Source organism: Sorghum bicolor, chromosome 8 (genome assembly GCF_000003195.3).
Source record: "Sorghum bicolor cultivar BTx623 chromosome 8, Sorghum_bicolor_NCBIv3, whole genome shotgun sequence".
In the NCBI taxonomy this organism is placed as follows: domain Eukaryota; kingdom Viridiplantae; phylum Streptophyta; class Magnoliopsida; order Poales; family Poaceae; genus Sorghum; species Sorghum bicolor.
In genome coordinates, this window is record NC_012877.2 from 56,596,500 (window position 1) to 56,615,479 (window position 18,980).

Here is an 18,980-nt window from a genome sequence, read left to right on the forward strand (position 1 = left end):
GCTTCAAACGGTGTGTGCACAAATGTCCTTTCTTTATTTTATAAGCAAAAGTTTCTGCAGTTGCCATTTGTCTGAAAGTCGGATGAAGTTCAGGCGAAACGTCTGAAAATATGAAGAAAAAAGGGGTATAGGTTACGGGATCCAGTTGTTTCCACTGTGTAGTATCTCCATTCTCGTGAAGTATCATATTTGATCCAAGTCACTTTAGGAGGTGGCACTAAAGATTTTTACTTAAGAAAATTATTAAATTTATAGTATTTAATAAAACTCTGAGCACTAAGCCCGTCTAGCTCAGTCGGTAGAGCGCAAGGCTCTTAACCTTGTGGTCGTGGGTTCGAGCCCCACGGTGGGCGTTTTATTTTTTTTTACATAAAACGTGAATGCTGCATATAGACTTCGATTTTGATTCATTCTTTTTTTTATCTTTCATGCTTTATCATGAAGAGTCTGTTTGCTTGCCTGAAAAGTTATGACTGAATGTTGTAACAGAAACACTATTGCCTGACAAAAAATATACGACACAAGTGAATGGAGCCGAAGTTTTTGTCCTTAGCTATACACAAGGCGTGGACCCAAGTGTGAACTCAAAGTAGCTAGAGCTTTGTCTCATTGTCTGCATGTTTATGTGAATTCAAGCAAATATCTGTTGTCTCAAATCTCTCACTGGTCCAGATATCAACGAATTCGAACCTCTGTTTCATATTTCTAGCTTGATGATGGAAACAAGGATGTCCTGTCCGTTGTTTCTTTTGCTATATTTTATTATTAAAAAAAATCTGAAAGAGTGAGCATAACTTGATATTCCATCCAAAAATCTTATGAATTGCTTTGTTTTCGTACGAAACAAATCGAAAGTAACCATCTTTTGGATTGATGAACACGAGGCACTTACCACACAAGATTTCAGAATGAGGAACTTGCTTTTGATGTTTCCTCGGTGTGCAAACCTATTTTAAGCTTATCTATTGAATTTGTCAATTATTTGACAGTATTTTTTCATAATAAATCAACGAACAATACTTCCATAGTATTTCAGCCAAGCAAACATACTTTTTAGCCAATCTGTCTAAACGTGGAACAGTTGCTTGCAGAGTTGCAGAGCCCACCTGCTTAAAAAAGTGATCCTTTGGCTGAACCTGTACAGGACGCCGTGGAATTAACGTTCAATTTTGAAAGCAACCATGTTTGATCTTTGCTTGTTTTGGTATCAGGTCATGAATATTTATGGTTTTCTTTTTAGTTGAAATTGGAGCCAATGTACAGATGCAATTTTGGATTATTTGGTCAAAAGCAAACTATCAGCTGGTACGTACACTCGAGGAATCATGAACGTTAAGATCTTTGCTTGTTTTGGTATCAGGTCATGAATATTTATGGTTTTCTTTTTAGTTGAAATTGGAGCCAATGTACAGATGCAATTTTGGATTATTTGATCAAAAGCAAACTCTCAGCTGGTAAGTACACTCGAGGAATCATGAACGTTAAGATCTCAAGTTCGAATCTTGAGAAACATATAACAGTGATGGGCACTACCAGTGAAAAGGGTTTTTCGGTGACAACTCGGATCACTACTTCTTTACATAGGCCTTGTGTAGTTGGTGAAAATGTTTGGGTACTGTAGCACTTTCGTTTGTATTTGATAATTACTGTCTAATCATGAACTAACTAGATTCAAAAGATTTGTCTCACAAATTACAGATAAATTATATAATTAGTTATTTTTTATTTAATGCTCTATGCATGCGTCTAAAGGTTTGATGTGACGAGAAATCTTAAAAAATTTTGAGAAATTTTTGAAACCTAAACAGGTCCATAATGTACCTAGCCTATAAATTATTACTCAATAGATACAAGTTTGTTAAATAATAAATCATAACAAAATCGGCAACAAACAATACTAGAGCTTACCAATAATTACTATAATACCATTCTACGCATTTAAGTCTTTAAATAAGTGACACTAAACTTTTTTTTACATTATTGCACGCCCTTCGTATAGGAGTCCAAACTAGGCTACTAGGTCAGTGATAAAGGTACATCGCGTATAGCATATACTACATGACAGGAAATTACTTATTCATCTCATCATCTACCTAGGAGATGGCAACAACTCAAGGTGGATATATAGATATAGATATAGATATGGATAAACTTTATAGAAGAATAGCCACATAATTTTGTTTTCCCCGAGAGAAAACCATATGGATTTTGCTGTAAATATGCGATTTCTCACAAATTTCTACCAAATCACATCAAGTTGGGCTACACATTTACTACTGGGCTTCACATGTGAGGCCCATAACGGCCCGGCCCAATCCGCATGTCCAGTACACCAGATTAACGATGCAATTATGCAACAAGTAAAAAGAACGAAAATATTGGATCTCGTCACCTCTCCCCTTTCCTCTCCGAGGCTCCAAAACCCTAGCGTTCTTGTTCCCTGGGCGGCGGCGGCCATGGACAAGAGCATGCTGGGCGACCTGGACGGCCTCCCCGAGGAGGACAAGATGCGCATGGCCGCCATGGTCGAGCAGCTCCAGATCCGAGACAGGTTCGGTCCATAAGAATGCATCCCTGATCCCTATTTTTGCCGGTTTCCTTGGCGCCTAGTCGCTGCTGAAACTGAAGCCTGCATCGTCGTGGCCTCTAATTGAAGTATTCTTTAGCGGTGCCTAGTTGAGATTGTGTGGGCGCTGAGCGCCTGTTGCTCCGACGAGCTGGATTGGGAAGCCTGAAATGGGGGTTTAGGGAAAGCCTTCGAAAATTGATCTTTTCGCTCTCTTACCGTTGGTTTTCAATGAAAAGTAGTGCAAGCGATTGGCGCAGCGAACTGATGCGGTGCATTGTAACAAAGCGTTTTGGCTGTAGGTGTCCACTAGATTTATGTGATTTTGCGCCTTGTACGTCCCAAATCATGCGAATCAGTATAGGTTTAGCGAGTTCTTTCGTTGATTGAAATTTAAGCATGATTTCCAGACGTTTGGCTACGCACATGACTGTATGAGGAGCTGCTCAGTGGCAAATAATTTAGTTTGTTCAGAGTGTAATGAAATCAGTATATAAAATGGATGATCATGGTTGGGAAGGGAAAAGTTCTTTGCTGTTCTATATATGCCAAGTGCTTTAGTTAGATTCAGGAATCATAAGGTGCCAAACTATCAGGTGAATTCATACCCAGAATTTTAAGCTTGAAAATATTGTCTGCTCGCTAAACATAGCGACTCTTGCGGTAACCAAGGATTCTGTAGCTTCGATGCTTGCCAGCATCTCTTTTGCTGTTTATGATGTCTGGTATGTAGGTTCTAGGTATTGAGCAAAGCTATTTGTATGTTAAGTTCCGCCTTATTGGATTTGTTGCTCAGCGGTTCTAGTCTTTTCATTTTGTGGTTCACAACTGTTGCATTCGAATTGCCGATTGGTCAATTGTAGTCTATAGCATTGGAAACAGATAACTCTAGTTCAAGGTGGATGATGCTGGAGCCAGAAATGCAAGTGCCATTGTTATCCTGTTGCTTCAGAGTAGGCTAGAAGTCACAGCCTGAAGATATTCAAAACGTGGACAAATAAGGATGCAATTATGCAAAATTCAGCTAGGCGCTAGGCGCTAGGTGGTGACCCTCCACCTAGCGCCTAGGTGGGAGTAATCGCGCCTAGGTGTTTTCCTAGGCGTCGGGAGGAACAGGGGAGGGGAGAGGAAGAGGAGCAGGGGAGGAGTTGCTGCCGGCGGCGGAGGGGAGATGAGCAGGGGAGGAGTTGCCGCCGGGGGGGGGGGGGCGGGGGCGGTGGGGGAGAAGATGAGCAGGGGAGGGGTAGCAGCCGGTGGTGGAGCAGGAGGACGGAGGAGGCGGTGGGGATTTCGCGTGATTTCCAACAGCCAAAGCCATCCGCGCGCGCGAAAGGTTGCGCCGTCCGCCTCTGCGCCGCGCCATCAGCCCGCGGGGGCGAAATTTCGCGGCTCGCCCAGCTCCGCGACCGCCTCGGCGCCGCCCAGCGCCCAGATGCCGCCTACCCCCCTAGGCGAGGCGGGTACCCCTCGCCCAGCGCCTAATCGCGCCTAGGCGCCGCCTAGCGGAACACTGAAATTATGTAACAGAATAATATTTCCCAGTTGAATCAATGAATGATCCTTGAATCCTTGATTGTAGAAAACACTTAAATGCTTGACTTAATTGTAAGTGGTATTTCCTCATAAATTTGGTTTGTCTTTCCTTGTGTATAACTCAAAACTTATGCAAATAGCGTACTCCCTCCATTCCAAATTATAAGACATTCCAAGAATTTAGAGGGTCAAACCATCTCAAGTTTGACCAAAATTATAGAGAGAATTACAAAGATTTATGACATCAAATAGATATACTATGAAAATATAATTAATGAAGAATCTAATGATACTTAGTTGGTATAATAAATATTATTATCTTATCATATAATTTTGGTCAAACTTGAGATGCTTTGACTCTCCAAGATTCTTGGAATGTGTTATAAATTGGGATGGAGGGAGTAATGCTTAACATAATTTCAAATGGGGTTTCCTCGTAAATATAATTTTACCTTTTTTTTCTAGTTAAAAATCCCTGCAAATGCCTGATAACTCATTGATTCTTCACTCCTTTCACACCCTTGCTCTATCACTTTGCAGTCTAAGAATGTACAATTCCCTGGTGGAGAGGTGCTTCACAGACTGTGTGGACACGTTCCGCCGCAAGACCCTGGACAAGCAAGAGGAGTCATGTGTCCGCCGCTGCGCCGAGAAGTTCCTGAAGCACTCCATGAGGGTTGGCATGAGATTCGCTGAGCTTAACCAGGGCGTGGCCACGCCTGACTAATCGTGACGGTTTCATTGCTCCTGCAAAGTATCTAACCTTGGGGATTTTGTCAGCACCAATTTGTAGTAGTCCTAAAAGTATTTTAGCACTTTCTGAGATATGCGGCCAAAGTTAGGTTGCTTTGCTCTTATATCGAATAATTCACCTTGAATCATTGTATCCATGGGTACGTGCTGCGTATATTGTTGCTAATTCTGTATCCATCCATTGATCGGTTGGTGAGAAGTGTTTGTTCCATACTCAATCCAGCAGTTTTTTTTTAGCCACATGAAGTGCAAACTATTGCTGCTATGTTCAGATATTCTTTGTAGTGTACTAGACATCATGTTACAAGATCTGTAAAGGCACCTTTCTTCATGCCGTCTCTTGATACATCTGCTTTCTTTGACAGCAAAGAATGCAGGACCATTGCACATGAGCTCATCATGCCATGAACTGATGCACTTTGAATTGGAATTTAGGAAGCCCAAAAGGGAGCTGTGGATCCAGCACATGTGTCTACACCAGATTGCGCTCCGGGATGGCACACGGGCTGGCTCTGCTGCCTAACCCAAGCAGCTGGAGGTTGAAGATGGTTGCGGGAGTTTGGGCATGATCAGCTTGGCATTTGGTGGTTTGGAGCTTGTCCATGGGGCAATGTGGGCAGGTTGGCCCTTGTGCCCACCACCTGCTGTGCTCTCCCCAAGTTGCCGTGTTGTTTTCTCATGTGGGGGTTGGACAGACATGGCCTGGCTTGTTGTTTTCTCTTGTGGGTACAGACTACAGTGGCGCCGTGGTGCCATGGAGAAGCTGCAGCACGGCGGCAGATCTCGGGCTGCTGCATGGCATGTCGGTGCTGTAGCGCTGTAGCCTAACCTGCTGAAGCCGCACGGTGCCGATGCGTCAGCCGTCAGTACTTGTTTGGGGCCGTCATGATGTGTACAGGGAGCAGCATCTTAAGCTCTCTTTACTGGTACTTCTACTTCTTTTGGCTCTTTGATTGATCACTAGTGTTGGCATCAAGAATCAGAGGCTGTCACGAACTAGAATCCCATTCTCATGGCTGTAAAGTACAGCTCATCTTGAAGCAATGATAGGAGTTCAGCTCCCCACAAAATTCAGCTCTGATGAGATTTGCTGCCAGTGTTACTCGTAATCAGGGGGGGGGGGGGGGGGGGGGGGGAATCAACTGAACTGAGGACAGTAGACAGACAATGAAATTCATTCATGAACTGAATTTTGACAAATTGTCTACAAATCAAACGCTTTTGCTCACGAAGCATGAAAACTAGGCACACTCGTTATCTCTTTAACTGAAACGCGAAGCCAAGGATCAGCTTGTCTTGTAACTCCACTCTTAATCTGAAGAGAAAAATGCTAACTATGACTGGGTAACCTATCAGCATCTTATTAGGACTGAAATTTCCATGGCATCTTCCGGTGCTAATGAACAATTTCACAGCAGAGAACCAAGGAATTGCGCAACAAACATCGATCTCAATCCAAAAAGAAACTGCCACATTCAGAAATCAATGCACACTGGACACTCCGCAAGAAACAAAAAGAAATTAAAGAAAAGAATGGATCCTATTCACAGTTCGCCACAAGCCGCCACCGGAAATCAAGCGCGTCAATGGCTCAATGCACGACGCCCATCTGCGCGGCGGCGACGTCGATGCTCCTCTGTCCGGGGAGCGCGAGCATGGCGGTGTGGTCGAGGAAGTCCTTGAGCCTGGCGACGGCCTCGACGACGGCGCGGAGCTCGTCGGCGCGCGCGAACCCGCGCGCGCCGGCGGTGCGGACGGCGTAGACGTAGAAGGTGACGCAGCCCTTGCGGAACTTGAAGCGCGCCATCTCGGGCTTCCCAGGCGCCGCGCGGATGAGGCGGCGTCCGACGTCGCCGAGCGGGACGACGCCCGGCCACGCCGCGTCCGCCGCGGCCTTCATGGCGGCGGACTCGAAGACGAACACGGCGGCCTTGGAGTTCTTGGTGCCCAGGCCCAGGGTGAGCGTGTGCCACGCGTGGTGCGCCAGGATGGCGAAGTTGGTCGGGATGTAGGCCGTCGTCGTCGGCGCGAACGACAGCGCGTCCGCGGAGGCGGTGGTGGCGGGGGAGGGGGAGGGGCACGGCGTGGCGCGGAGGAGGTGCGGGAGCTCGAGCGGCGCGGCGCGGCGCACGGTGAGCGCCCGCGTGACGAGCTGCGCGCCGAAGCGGAGGCCCTTGACGTCCGCGCACGGCGCGAAGTGCGCGTCCAGCGTCCCTGGTGCGGCCGCGGCGGCGCTGGCCTTGGACTTCTTGGACGCCGCCCCGTCGTGGCTGCTCTTGGACTTGGACTTGGACTTGCTCTTGGACGCCTTGGGCTCCGCCATTGTCGACAGTGGCTCGTCCTCTGCTCGCCGGCTGTGCTTATTCGTGCTCAGAGGGAGTGGTGGCTCGGAATCGGAGCTTGAAGGCGTCAAGAAGACAGACAGAGGTAGAGGGAACAAGGCAGCTGGAAGAAGGTGGGGTTGGTCAGAGCAGTTAAGGGACAGAGAAAGCGCGCGCGCGCGCAAGGTTCCTCGTCCTTCACAATTTTTTCTATGAACATACACAGTATTTTGATGAAACAATTTGCTTTATATTGTCCTTGCCGGATGAAAACCAATTAGATACGGACACAGATTATCAATACTATATTTGTTTTTATATTTTTGGTTGGATTTGGTTTCGAATACGGATAGTATGTACCACATCGAATAAAATATGATTGGATGTCGATATAATAAATATACGATTTAAGTATTCGCAATATAATAAGTATACGATTTAAGTATTCGGAGACAGATACGATATCGGATGTTGAATATTCAGAGTCACAGATCTCTCTAAATAAATTCGATCTCGAATAAAGTTATAAAATATCCATATTATTTTCATCCGAATACTTTTGAGGAATCACAATTGAGTGTGCAGGAGAAAAGGTCTCTGAAGATTCCAGCTTCAGGACAGACATCACCTTTAATTTTTTTTTTCTTCCTCCCATCTCCGAAGAGTCTGAACTTGTTCCTGTTGCAGCATGCCCTACTGGTTATGGGTTCTGAAATTTCATTGTCGCTGTACCAGTATCTGTGTACAGCTTCCCAGTACCCAGGCAATGCCAATCTGATGCCTGTACACTCACAGTCACATGACTGGGCTTCATTACAAGTTTACAACTCGTGTTAATCTGATGGATCAACACATCCTGATTTCTGCTAGCTGTGACTGAACTAGTAGACATATATACCGTACCTGTACTGCACCTAGGGGGCATAAAACGGATCGGATGCGGCAGATTTGAAGTAATACACTGCAGATTGCAGAAAGATCAAAAGGAACGTAATCAGTGCCGCTGGTATATAATCAAGCAGAGCAGCATTTGTCTGCCTGAATATATTAATAATACTGCAGCACGCCCGTGGCTGCGTCGCGCTAATCAGTGCCGCCTCATGTGCAGCAGGGCCTGTGGCCATGTGCGGATGTGCCGCTACTGCTACTGCCCTTCCCTTCCCGGCTTCCCCTGTTGCGCCTCTCTGGTCTCTGCCTTCATGAGTTCATGTGACGAGCCCATAACGCATCGCTGCATGATTATTATTATGCATGGAGATGACAGCCGTGTCACATCACATCGTGGTTGCGATGATGATCGGCTGCATTGCAGATGGTGGCCCGCTTGGTAGCAGTTTATTACTCCATACCAGCAGAAAATTACTCCATACTAGCAGTTCCTGTAAAGTGCGTACTGTGGACACAGCTTCCTTTCGTAAGTAGCAGCAATTAGTACTTAACACAGCAAAGCCCGTAGCATTAGGAAAGGTAGAGCTGCGGCCTATTGAATTGAAATGAATTTAGTTCTACTGTTGCGAATTTGTTGGCTATCGATGCACTCAAGATGGGTCGCCACGGGCCATGAATAACTGTAGATTAGAACAAATCTGGCTTGTCCTGACAGCCTTCCCTGAGCCCATCAGGCTAAGCTCAGCCCGTGGGCCTAATAGGACTGCAGCCCATGGCTCGTCTCGCAAAATGGCCTGATCTAATCCAATATTACATCCCTAGCGTTGTCTCCGTCTGAGGCGACTCCAGGGACGACGAACGCACACCTCCGACGCCCTGCCTTTGGTTGATCCGTAGCCGCCACCGCAGTTCTCTAGAGAGCGGTGGCGGTACCTGCAATATACAAGAAATCCTCTATTCTATGACAAATTTTTTAAGACGAATTTTGAGAACGTCACTATTAATATACCATCAAAAGCAATCTATGATCTTACCTGGTGGATATCTAGCCCATGACCCAACACCTGCTCACATATATAAACCAACCCCCAAAATCTAATCCTAGTCCCGCTCCCTCCTGTCACCGGCCGCAACCCCAACCATCTTGGCTGGCCTCCATCCTAGTCCCACGTCAAGATGGTAACAGGGTCATGTTCCTCGATTCCCCGTGGAGAATTGCTCTAATAGGGGACGGAGATGGGGCCAAAATAATTCCCATAGGGACTTAAACGATAGGAATCCTTTCCCCATCGGGGATAGCGGGGGCGGGTCCGGTCAAGCTCTCCCTTTCCCGGATCCCCGCTAACCCACCCCGCGCGACTCAGCAGGAGAAGGCCCATCAAAAGGCCCAACTATAGGCAGCCGAATATATATACCCACCCTGGCCCTTTAGTTCTTAAAATTTCTTAGTTTTGGATACTGTAACACTTTTGTTTTTATTTGGCAAATGTTCAATCATGGACTAACAAAGCTCAAAAGATTCATCTCGCGATTTACAGACAAACTGTACAATTAGTTGTTGTTTTCATCTATATTTAACACTCCATGAATATGCCGCAAGATTCGATGTGACGGGAAATCTTGAAAAGTTTTTAACTAAACAACCAGGCGTAACCATTCATCCCTTTCGCCATTCCCCACCAGCCGCCACTAGACTCCCCAGCTGCGCTCCAACTTTCGACACCGACACACCACTCAGCAGCCTGTCATCACCCGGCGTTGTGCTCGCCGAGCAGGGGCGACAATGTGTAGGTCCTGGATCTCTGCCTGCGCACCGGGACGGGCCCGAGTGGCGTGGGCGTGTTGTGTAGTGCGGGGGGTCCGATGGATTGAGCTGCCACACTCCCGCGTCCACACGCGGGTATTCTGCCGAGTGCCCGAGCCTGCTCTTACCGTGTTGCTTTATCAACGGAGAGATGAATGGTGGTTCAAATCCAGCTAGAAAGCAATAGGGAGTCAGGGACGTTGTTTTTGGAGATGCAGCTCAATTCGTTGGAGTCCGTTTCCAGTGTCTATATCTTTGATTCCAGATCTATTGGTGAATGCAATGATTTATGTACAGCGTGCCATTTGTGTCCAAAACCATTGGAATTTTATATTGTTTGAGTTGTCCTTCTTATCTTATGTATTCTTCCGTAGTTTGTAACAAGGACGGGGTTCTCCACGGGGATGAATTCCCCGGTGGGGACAGGGATGGAGAGAAGTCATGCCCCGACAATCGTGGCGGGGACGGGAATGAGGAAAAACTGTCCCTGCAGGGACTGGGATGGAGAGTCGACCCCCGACGGCGAATTTCTCGTTGCCTTCTTGAGTCCCACGGCGCATGGCAGATGATATTAATTATGTATTATAATTATCGATTTTTTATATATAATTGATCGAATTTAAAAAGTTGAGTTCTTGGGAAGCGAGAATAACTTGTATTTTGGGATATGGGGAGTAAGTTATATCTTGTAATTATTATACATAAAAGTTATATAAAAAATATTATATATATATATATAAGTAATACATATAACTTTGCCACGTAGTAAGTTATATATATAACTTATGTGCATAACTTAGTCAATTAATAAGTTATACATACAGTTTTTTTGTGCTATATGTAGATAACAAAGTTATTTACCTCTCTATTTTTGTTTTTCATGTCTTTGCTACCAACCTAGTTCATTAGCTTTAGTGTTCTAAGTTACATATCGAAGTCATCTTTTTATGTGTATATACTGCCTAACTTATTTGATCATAGATAGTTATGTATCTAACTTAGTGTATGCATGTTGGGTAACTTTTTTTTGACTAACTTACTGTTAAGAGTAATGCATCTAATTTGTATTTTTATTTGTTATTAAAATATTTTGTAGATCTTTCAGTTTGATGAAAAAGATATGCTCAGTGTCATAGTTTTATTGATGTTGAGTTTATTGATGTGGAAGTTATGAAAGTTATTATTTATCTTGGTTTTGGAAGGTTGTATTATTATACTATGAAATTTATTGTCTAATATATGTTATAAAAGATAGTTTTATTTCAACCCCACCCTTTTTAAACCCTCTTTCCATGTCCCGAATGATTAGTTTTCTGAAAAGAGAAAAATAGTTGAATCTAAAAGAGAATTTGGGAGCATTGCTAAGTTATCATTGTTAAGTTACTCGTTTATGTTATATAATTTAGTTTTCTAAGTTGGCTGATGAATCTAAAAAATAATATGGGAGCACTGCTAAGTTAGCATTATTAAATTATCCATACAGGTTATACTATCTAATTCAATTTTCTAAGTTGGCTAATGAATCTAAAAGAGAATGTGAGAGCACTACTAAAGTTAGCACTGTTAAGTTATTCATATAGGTTATGTTGTCCTATTCCATTTTCTAAATTATGTGTGCATGGTTCTTGAAAGGATCAAGATGCCCAAGAGGGGGGAGAGTGAATTGGGCTTCTCTAAAAATTTAAGCAACCTATAAGCTCCAATTCAACCTCTTGTGCCTAGTGTGACTAGAGAGCTACCGGATAAAAGTTTTGCAACCTAGTTCCAATCCTATTCTAGCATGGCAATTCTAGGAATGTAAAAGCTCAAAGTAATTGCACAAAGTAAATGCTAGAAAGTAAAGGAGAAGAGCAAGAAAGGCTCGGTGATGTTTTGCCGAGGTATCGGAGAGTCGCCACTCCCCACTAGTCCTCGTTGGAGCACCCGCACAAGGGTCTTGCTCCCCCTTGGTCCGTGCAAGGACCAAGTGCTCTCTACGGGCTGATTCTTTGACACTCCGTCGCGGTGAATTGCCCACAACCGCTCACAATCTTGACACGAGCCACCCACAAGAACTCTGGGCCGTCTTCGTGCCTCCAATCACCACCAAACCATCTAGGTGATGGCGATCAACAAGAGTAACAAGCAATAAACTCTCACTTGACCCAAACAAGGTACTAGAGAGTGGTGGATGCACACTTGACTCTTGAAACTCAACTAGAGAAGGATTCACTCAAGAAATCTCTCAATTCTCAATCCTCTCAAGGCTCTTGCTTCTCTCTTGCACCACAAGGTGATTCTCAACTGATCAAATGGGCAAGAGACCTCCCTTGGACGAGGTGGAGGAGTATAAATACAACCCATCAAGTCTAAGGGCCGGCCAACCATTTTACACTGAAAACGAGAGCACCGGACGCTGGTTATGTTGCACCGGACGCACTGCACCGAGCGTCCGGTGACCCCATAACGGCTAACTGTACTCTCTCTGACAGAGCACCGGACGCTACCTCAGAGGGTCCGGTGACACCGTTCGGTGTGAGAGTGAATTTACACCCTCTCTGGGTATAGGATCGGACGCTCCCCGACGAGTCCGGTGCCCTGGTCTTACTGCAGACCTCCCTGGGTATAGGACCGGACGCTCCCCGGTGAGTCCGGTGCGAGCGTCCGGTGCCTAACCCTAGGCACCCAGTCACTTTGACTCGAGTCAACCTCACCGGACGCATTCACATAGCGTCCAGTGCCTACTTAGGTACCCAAACTTCCTCGAAACACGAACTTTCCAAAACGAAGTTTGTTCCTCTCGATCTAAGGACTTTTTCTGAGCTGCCTAGCACTAGGTTTACCAAGTGTGCACCACACCTAAACCTAAAGCCTTGCCTAGGTCAAGCTACCCATTCAATGTCCCTCTTAATAGTACGGTCAACGGAAAACAAAGTCCTAAACTACTCTAAGTGCCCTTCTTCACCATGTGGCACTTAGACCTAGTCTAGTCCCGACGATGTCCAACAATCCTTTGAAAACCGAAGCGTTTTCCACCATTAAGTAGGCATGAATCTTTTAGTTCATCGATCACCATTACCATAACCTAACACTAATGACTTTGCCTCTGCAAAACATATGTTAGTCATAGTAATCAATATTGTCATTAATCACCAAAACTCATTAGGGGTCTAGATGCTTTTCAGTTCTAAAAATAAGAAAAAAATGTTGTAGCACATGCAATTCAGCAAGAGAAAGAGAAGTGAAGTGAAATGAGTGGAATGCGCCAAAAGAGAAAGAGAATGCAACTTGCGCTGTGCAGAATAAGGAAGAAGTGAGAAGAAAAGAGAAAGAAACATGCGGTGTCAAAAAAAAAAAGAGACAAATGAGTACTTTACTATTTAGACAATGTCTGAAATTCATTCTCTCATTTCTTTTTGGGTGAACGTTCGCCAACTAGTGAGCTCGTATATACATCATCGGGTATCATCGGGTGTTTGGTAAGACGTGTTAAAATTTAACACAGGTAGCTCTTTTATTTTATTTAACAATTAATATTAAATTATGGACTAATTGGGCATAAAAATTCGTCACACAAATTATTCTCTACCTGTATTTTTAATTTCGTAAATAATCTATATTTAGTAATCCATACATATGTCCAAATATTCGATGTGATAAGTGTTAAAAAACCAGGAGTAACCAAAACAGGGTCTTACTACTGCTTAGTGCTGACCACAACATAGCTATTAATTAGCTAGGCTTATTACTAGTTAGAGGAAGTCAAGAATACAGGTTGTATATGATCGAACCTGTTCGCTAGTCTAAATAGTTATGACTGAAAGTACTGTTTGTTAATTTATTGTAAGAGAAAAACATTGCGGAGACATATCAGCAGTGAGAGTGATAGTGCAGGTAGTAGTGCTAGCGTGGCGACAAGTAAGAAAGAAAAGCTTTGGCAAAAGAGGTAGCTAGTGAGCTAGTAGATAATATAATGAAAGCCTCGGCAAATAAAGGTGACCATAGCCTGGTGGTTCAAGTGCAGCACCATTCTGAATCAGTTACGCAGTAGCATCATCGATCGGCTTTAATATAAGCTTTATTCGCCCTGTTTCAGCAGTACCAGACCATAATGCATATATATTTTTACGTACGAGAGCTAGTACGGTATATACAGTTTGTGATTTGTGAATGAGCTTATGAAACACGCGCTTCTATACAATAATGTTGTTACGATGGAGTACACTGACAGCTGTAGAATTGTGTCGGTGTGTCGCTCTTGTTTGTAAAATGTCGAATACTATATATATAGCAACTGTTTCAGATCAACATATATATATCCATAATATACTGATTAGGAGATCTACACTGATCATAAACCACTTGATCAGTGTAGTTGTAAGTTCAACTGAATTTTAAAACTGAAAGATCTAGCTAGGTAAGGTAACAAATAAAGGACGGCAAGTTTAAGATTCCGATCGAAGCTGCATCTTCAGAGAGATTTGATGCCAAATGTGAAATAAGCAGACAAGTTTAGGTGAACCTTCAGTTCAGCAAACTTTAGTCCATTATTGTTGGTATCTTTGGAAAAAGTCTACATCACCCCTGAACTATGGGGTGGTGTCTACTTTACCCCTCGAACTATGCAACAGTCTAATTTATCCTCTGAACTATCCAAAACCGTTCAAATCACTCCGTCAAGTGGTTTTTTATGGCGGTTTTGCTACAATAACCATGGTTTTGCTACAGTAACTGTGGTTTTGACTTTTTCTTTTTTTCTATTTGTTTTTACATAATCTTTAAAAAATCATAATAAATCACAGAAAAATCATAAAATAGAAAATCTAATTTTGTTGGACTCCACATGAGTAGATCTACGCAATGAATATATAATATGGTATACTTTAGTAAAAATTTTTTTTCTATAGCTTTAAATTAGTTAGAAAAAACAAACTTTATCAGTAATTAATTGGAATAATTCATAGCTGCAGCTTTTGTGGTCCAATTGTGGTGAAATTTTTATGGTGGACTAATTATTCAATGCTTGAACTATAGTAAATATTTCATACTTATCGGAATAATTAGTTACATCATAAAGATTTCATCACAATTGGACCACAAAAGCTGCAGCTATGAATTATTTCAATTAATTACAGATAAATTTTGATTTTTCTAACTAATTTAAAGCTATAGAAAAAATTTGTATTAAAGTATACCATATTATATATTCATTGCGTAGATCTACTCATGCGGAGTTCAACAAAATTAGATTTTCTATTTTATGATTTTTCTATGATTTACTATGATTTTTCAAAGATTATATGAAAACAAATAGGAAAAAAGAAAACGTCAAAACCACAGTACTATAGCAAAACCGCCCTAAAAAAACCGTCCGAGAGGTGATTTGAACGGTTTTAGATAGTTCAGGAGGTAAATTAGACTGTTTCATAGTTCGGGGGTAAAGTAGACACCACTCTATAGTTCAAGGAGTGATGTAGACTTTTTTCTGGTATCTTTAGCTTTATTAGAGCAAGGTCAATAATAGAGCCAAGTGCTTGGCTAGAGCTAAGTTATAGAATAAGTTGTCTCATACTTGTTTTTAAAACACATTCTCTTTCCTATTCCTTCTCACAACATTTGCTATTTAGACCCACTACTACCTATACATCTGTGCTCAGCTTGGTGCTTACATAAGAGCCAAGCTATCATCTCTCTCCTCTCTTCTCTCCTCCACATCAGCATTAGCTTGGCTATAAGCCCATTATTGTACCTGCTCTTAGCTTTTGGATTAGGCCCAAAATAATCAGACCAAATATATATAATGATTAGAGTCCCAGTGATGCCATGCTTGTATCCCCACTATAGATTTCCAAACGGGCCAAATCTGGCGGGCTGGCACGGGCACGGCACGAAAAAGCCTGACCCGAAAACGGCCCGGCACGGCCTGCCTCGTGCCCGTGCCAAGCACGGCCCGGCACCGTGCCCGTGCTTGGGCCGCGATGGCAGCACGGTGACACGGCCCGGGCACGGCCCGCTTAAACGGTCGGCACGGGGTCGGCACTATATAAGCCGCGCGCTGCGGCCGCCCCTCCCCAACTGAAACCCTAAATCATTCCCCCCCCCTCGGCCGGCCTCTCGCCCTCTCCTCTTCCACTCGCTCTCGATGCGGCGTCTCCTCCCCGGCTGAAACCCTAAATCCACCTTCTTCTTCCCTTCGTCCGGTGAGAAGCAGAGGGCCACGGCGGCTGATTGACACACGGATCTACATCCCCCACCCCCCTTCTTCCTTGCTCCAAGTCAATGTGAACGTAACCTCGTCCATCTCCTCTTATCCTCTCTCTCTCTCGTCTCCGTCGTCGACGCCGCCGTTGCCGGACTCCGGCAGGTTCGGTGCTCCGCTTTGATGCGTTGAGGTACCAGGGTGCCGGATCTTGGCAACGACGTCCTCGCCGTTGTCTCTGGTGCTCCGTCAAGCAAGGTGAGTCGTAACCCTAGATCTCGTTAGGGTTTGGATGTTCGTTAGGGTTTAGATCTCGTCAAGCAACGGTTTTAATTCTCTCTTTTGTTTTGATGTTCATTAGGGTTTGGCGTTGAGGGACCAGAGACGGACGAGATGACAGAAGAGGATGAGATCGTCGAGATGACTGGAGACGATGAGGACGATCTCTTTGGGGATGACGAGGAGCTCTTGGGCCCTCGTGCTGCCGAGGAGCTCTTCGAGGGTTCTGCTGCTCACCCACATCCCGTCGACAACGATGTGGCCCCAATCGAGGTCCATGCTGCTGACGGTGCTGCTAACGGCAACGCCGATGCTGCTGACGGCAACGCCAGTGCTGCTGATGCCTCCAGCATTAGGGGTAAACGCCCTTCTACCTCAAAATGCTGGGAGGATTTTGAGAAGCTCTTCAAGAAGGTAGATGGTAAGGAGGTCAGGTATGGCGCTCATTGTCTTCATTGTCGTAAAGAATACACTGGGTATTCTAGATTTGGGACTGGCCACCTCCTGCGTCATATGGACGTTTGTGAGAAGAAAAAGGAGAAGTCTCGCCTTACTCAGTCCCACATTACTTTCACTAAAGATGGTGTTGCTCGTAACTGGGAGTATTCTTCTGAGGTAGCTCGTGTTCAGCTTGTTCGTTTGCTTGCTAGACTAGACCTTCCTCTTAGACTTGGGGAAACTGAGGCATGGGAAGAATACATACGCATTGCACATAACCCTAGATTTAAAGTTGTTTCTAAGCAAACTACTGGTAGAGATTTACTTAAGTATTTCAATGGTAAGCGTGATGCTCTGATAGAAACTATGAAGAGTAGTGCTATTTCTTCTGTTGCTATTACTTCTGATATCTGGTCTGGAAATGCTAAACAAGATTACTTGTCTGTTGTTGCTCATTATATTAATGTTGATTGGCAACTTGAAAAAAGGGTGCTTGGTTTAAGGCTTATTGATGTGTCACATAATGCTGAGAACATTGCTGATCGTATTAATGTTGTGCTTAATGATTATGGCATACAAAACAAAGTTTTTTCTGTAACTTTAGACAATGCTTCTGCTAACACTAAAGCCATTGATGCACTAAAACCTATACTTAAGGAGTACTTGGGTGCTGATTTGTTTTTGCATCAACGCTGTGCTTGTCATATCATAAACCTGATAGTGAAGGAGGCTCTTGTTCTTGTTACTCCTATGCTTGATGCTTTTAGAACTGCAATATCATGGCTTAATGCTTCTAACCAAAGAATTGCTGCATACAAAAGTTACTGCATGGCTTCTTCTGTTAGACCTAGGACTTTTGGATTGGACATGGATGTCAGGTGGAACTCTACATATCTGATGATGAAACATTTGATGCCTCACAAGGAAATTTTCCATACTTTTATTGAGTCTAATTATCCTAGAGCTAGAAATGCTCCCTTTCTTTTGACTCATGATCATTGGGCTATGGCAACTAAAATATTGGCATTCCTTGAACTGTTTTATGACTCAACAGTTGCTTTGTCTGGTGTGTACTATCCTACTGCTCCACTTATGGTTCATCATATTGTTAAGATTGCTTTACACCTGCATAAGTATCAAAATGATGAACATATTAGATGTGTTGTGCAACCTATGATTGATAAGTACAATAAATACTGGAGAACCATACCTCATCTGTATTGCATTGCATTTATCTTGGATCCTAGAGCTAAAATTAAAGGTTTCAATGCTGTGCTTAGGAAGTTACATTTGCTTACTGATGCTGATTATGGTAATAAGTTGGCTGAAACTAGAACCCTGCTTTTCAAACTATATCATAAATATGATGATCTGTATGGTTCTGTTAGGGAGAAAAGGGCTGCCCCTCCAAGCCTATCTGGTAAGAAAAAAACAGCCTGGGCTGATATATATGATGATGATGATGATGTACTTCCTCCTAATCTTGATATGTCCAGGAGTATTCCTGCTACTACCTTGCTTCATGCAGCAACTACTTCTTCATCTACTGGATCTGAACTCACATCCTATCTGGATTTTGACACTGTCAGTCAGTATGATGATGACTTCAACCTCTTGCATTGGTGGCATCAGCATAAACTAACTTATCCTGTTCTTTCTACCCTAGCTAAAGACATTTTTAGTGTGCCTGTTTCTACAATCTCTTCAGAATCTACTTTCAGCACAAGTGGCAGGATCCTTGAAGAACGGCGGCGAAGGTTGAATCCTGAGACTGTGGAGGCACTGGCATGCATCAAGGATTGGGAAGCTGCTGAATCAAGGCTACAACATATGGTGGAGGACAAGGAACTGGATGCTGCCTTTGAAGAGCTTTATCTTGATTAGTCATTTCATTTATGTAATGGTTCTGTAATCTTAAAACTCTGGATGTGGATGCTTTGGACCTTGGTTGATGTAATGAACAATTAATCTGGGGCTGGCTGTACTTTTTTTCCCTGTCTAGGGTTTCTCACAAGGGTGAGTTTTACCTAGACAGGTTTTTAATGAGGCAGCCATTGCACAGCCCCTTTCTTTTGTTATGTTTGTGTCTTTGTGATCTCTGCGTGTTTTTTTGTTTTCAAATTCTGAGAAGTTCATTGAATTTGCTACTTTTATGAGTTTTTTGCATGTTTTTGTAGTGTTAGTACCTGGGCACGACACTACACTAATGTTCACTGGCGG

The 18,980-nt window shown here is 43.7% G+C and overlaps 2 protein-coding genes and 1 non-coding gene across 3 annotated transcripts; 2 read left to right on the forward strand and 1 right to left on the reverse strand.

Moving 5' to 3' along the window:
• On the forward strand, positions 281–353 carry TRNAK-CUU. The gene has a single exon. It is a non-coding gene; the product is annotated as a tRNA-Lys (tRNA).
• LOC8068107 (mitochondrial import inner membrane translocase subunit Tim9) lies at positions 2,367–5,117 on the forward strand. Its single transcript, XM_002442315.2, has 2 exons — positions 2,367–2,551; positions 4,640–5,117. The coding sequence occupies exons 1-2, from the start codon at positions 2,457–2,459 to the stop codon at positions 4,824–4,826; spliced, it is 282 nt and encodes a 93-aa protein (XP_002442360.1). The 5' UTR covers positions 2,367–2,456; the 3' UTR covers positions 4,827–5,117.
• On the reverse strand, positions 6,010–7,403 carry LOC8068108. The gene has a single exon (XM_002443350.2). It carries the CDS (start codon positions 7,173–7,175, stop codon positions 6,444–6,446), a length of 732 nt encoding a protein of 243 aa, XP_002443395.1. The 5' UTR covers positions 7,176–7,403; the 3' UTR covers positions 6,010–6,443.

Bases quoted from the DNA above. Each gene is read 5' to 3' on its own strand.
- LOC8068107 (XM_002442315.2), top strand. From the start codon at position 2,457: ATGGACAAGAGCATGCTGGGCGACCTGGACGGCCTCCCCGAGGAGGAC. The intron at 2,552-4,639 runs GTTCGGTCCATA...ATCACTTTGCAG, and splicing joins CAGCTCCAGATCCGAGACAG to TCTAAGAATGTACAATTCCC.
- LOC8068108 (XM_002443350.2), bottom strand. From the start codon at position 7,175: ATGGCGGAGCCCAAGGCGTCCAAGAGCAAGTCCAAGTCCAAGTCCAAG.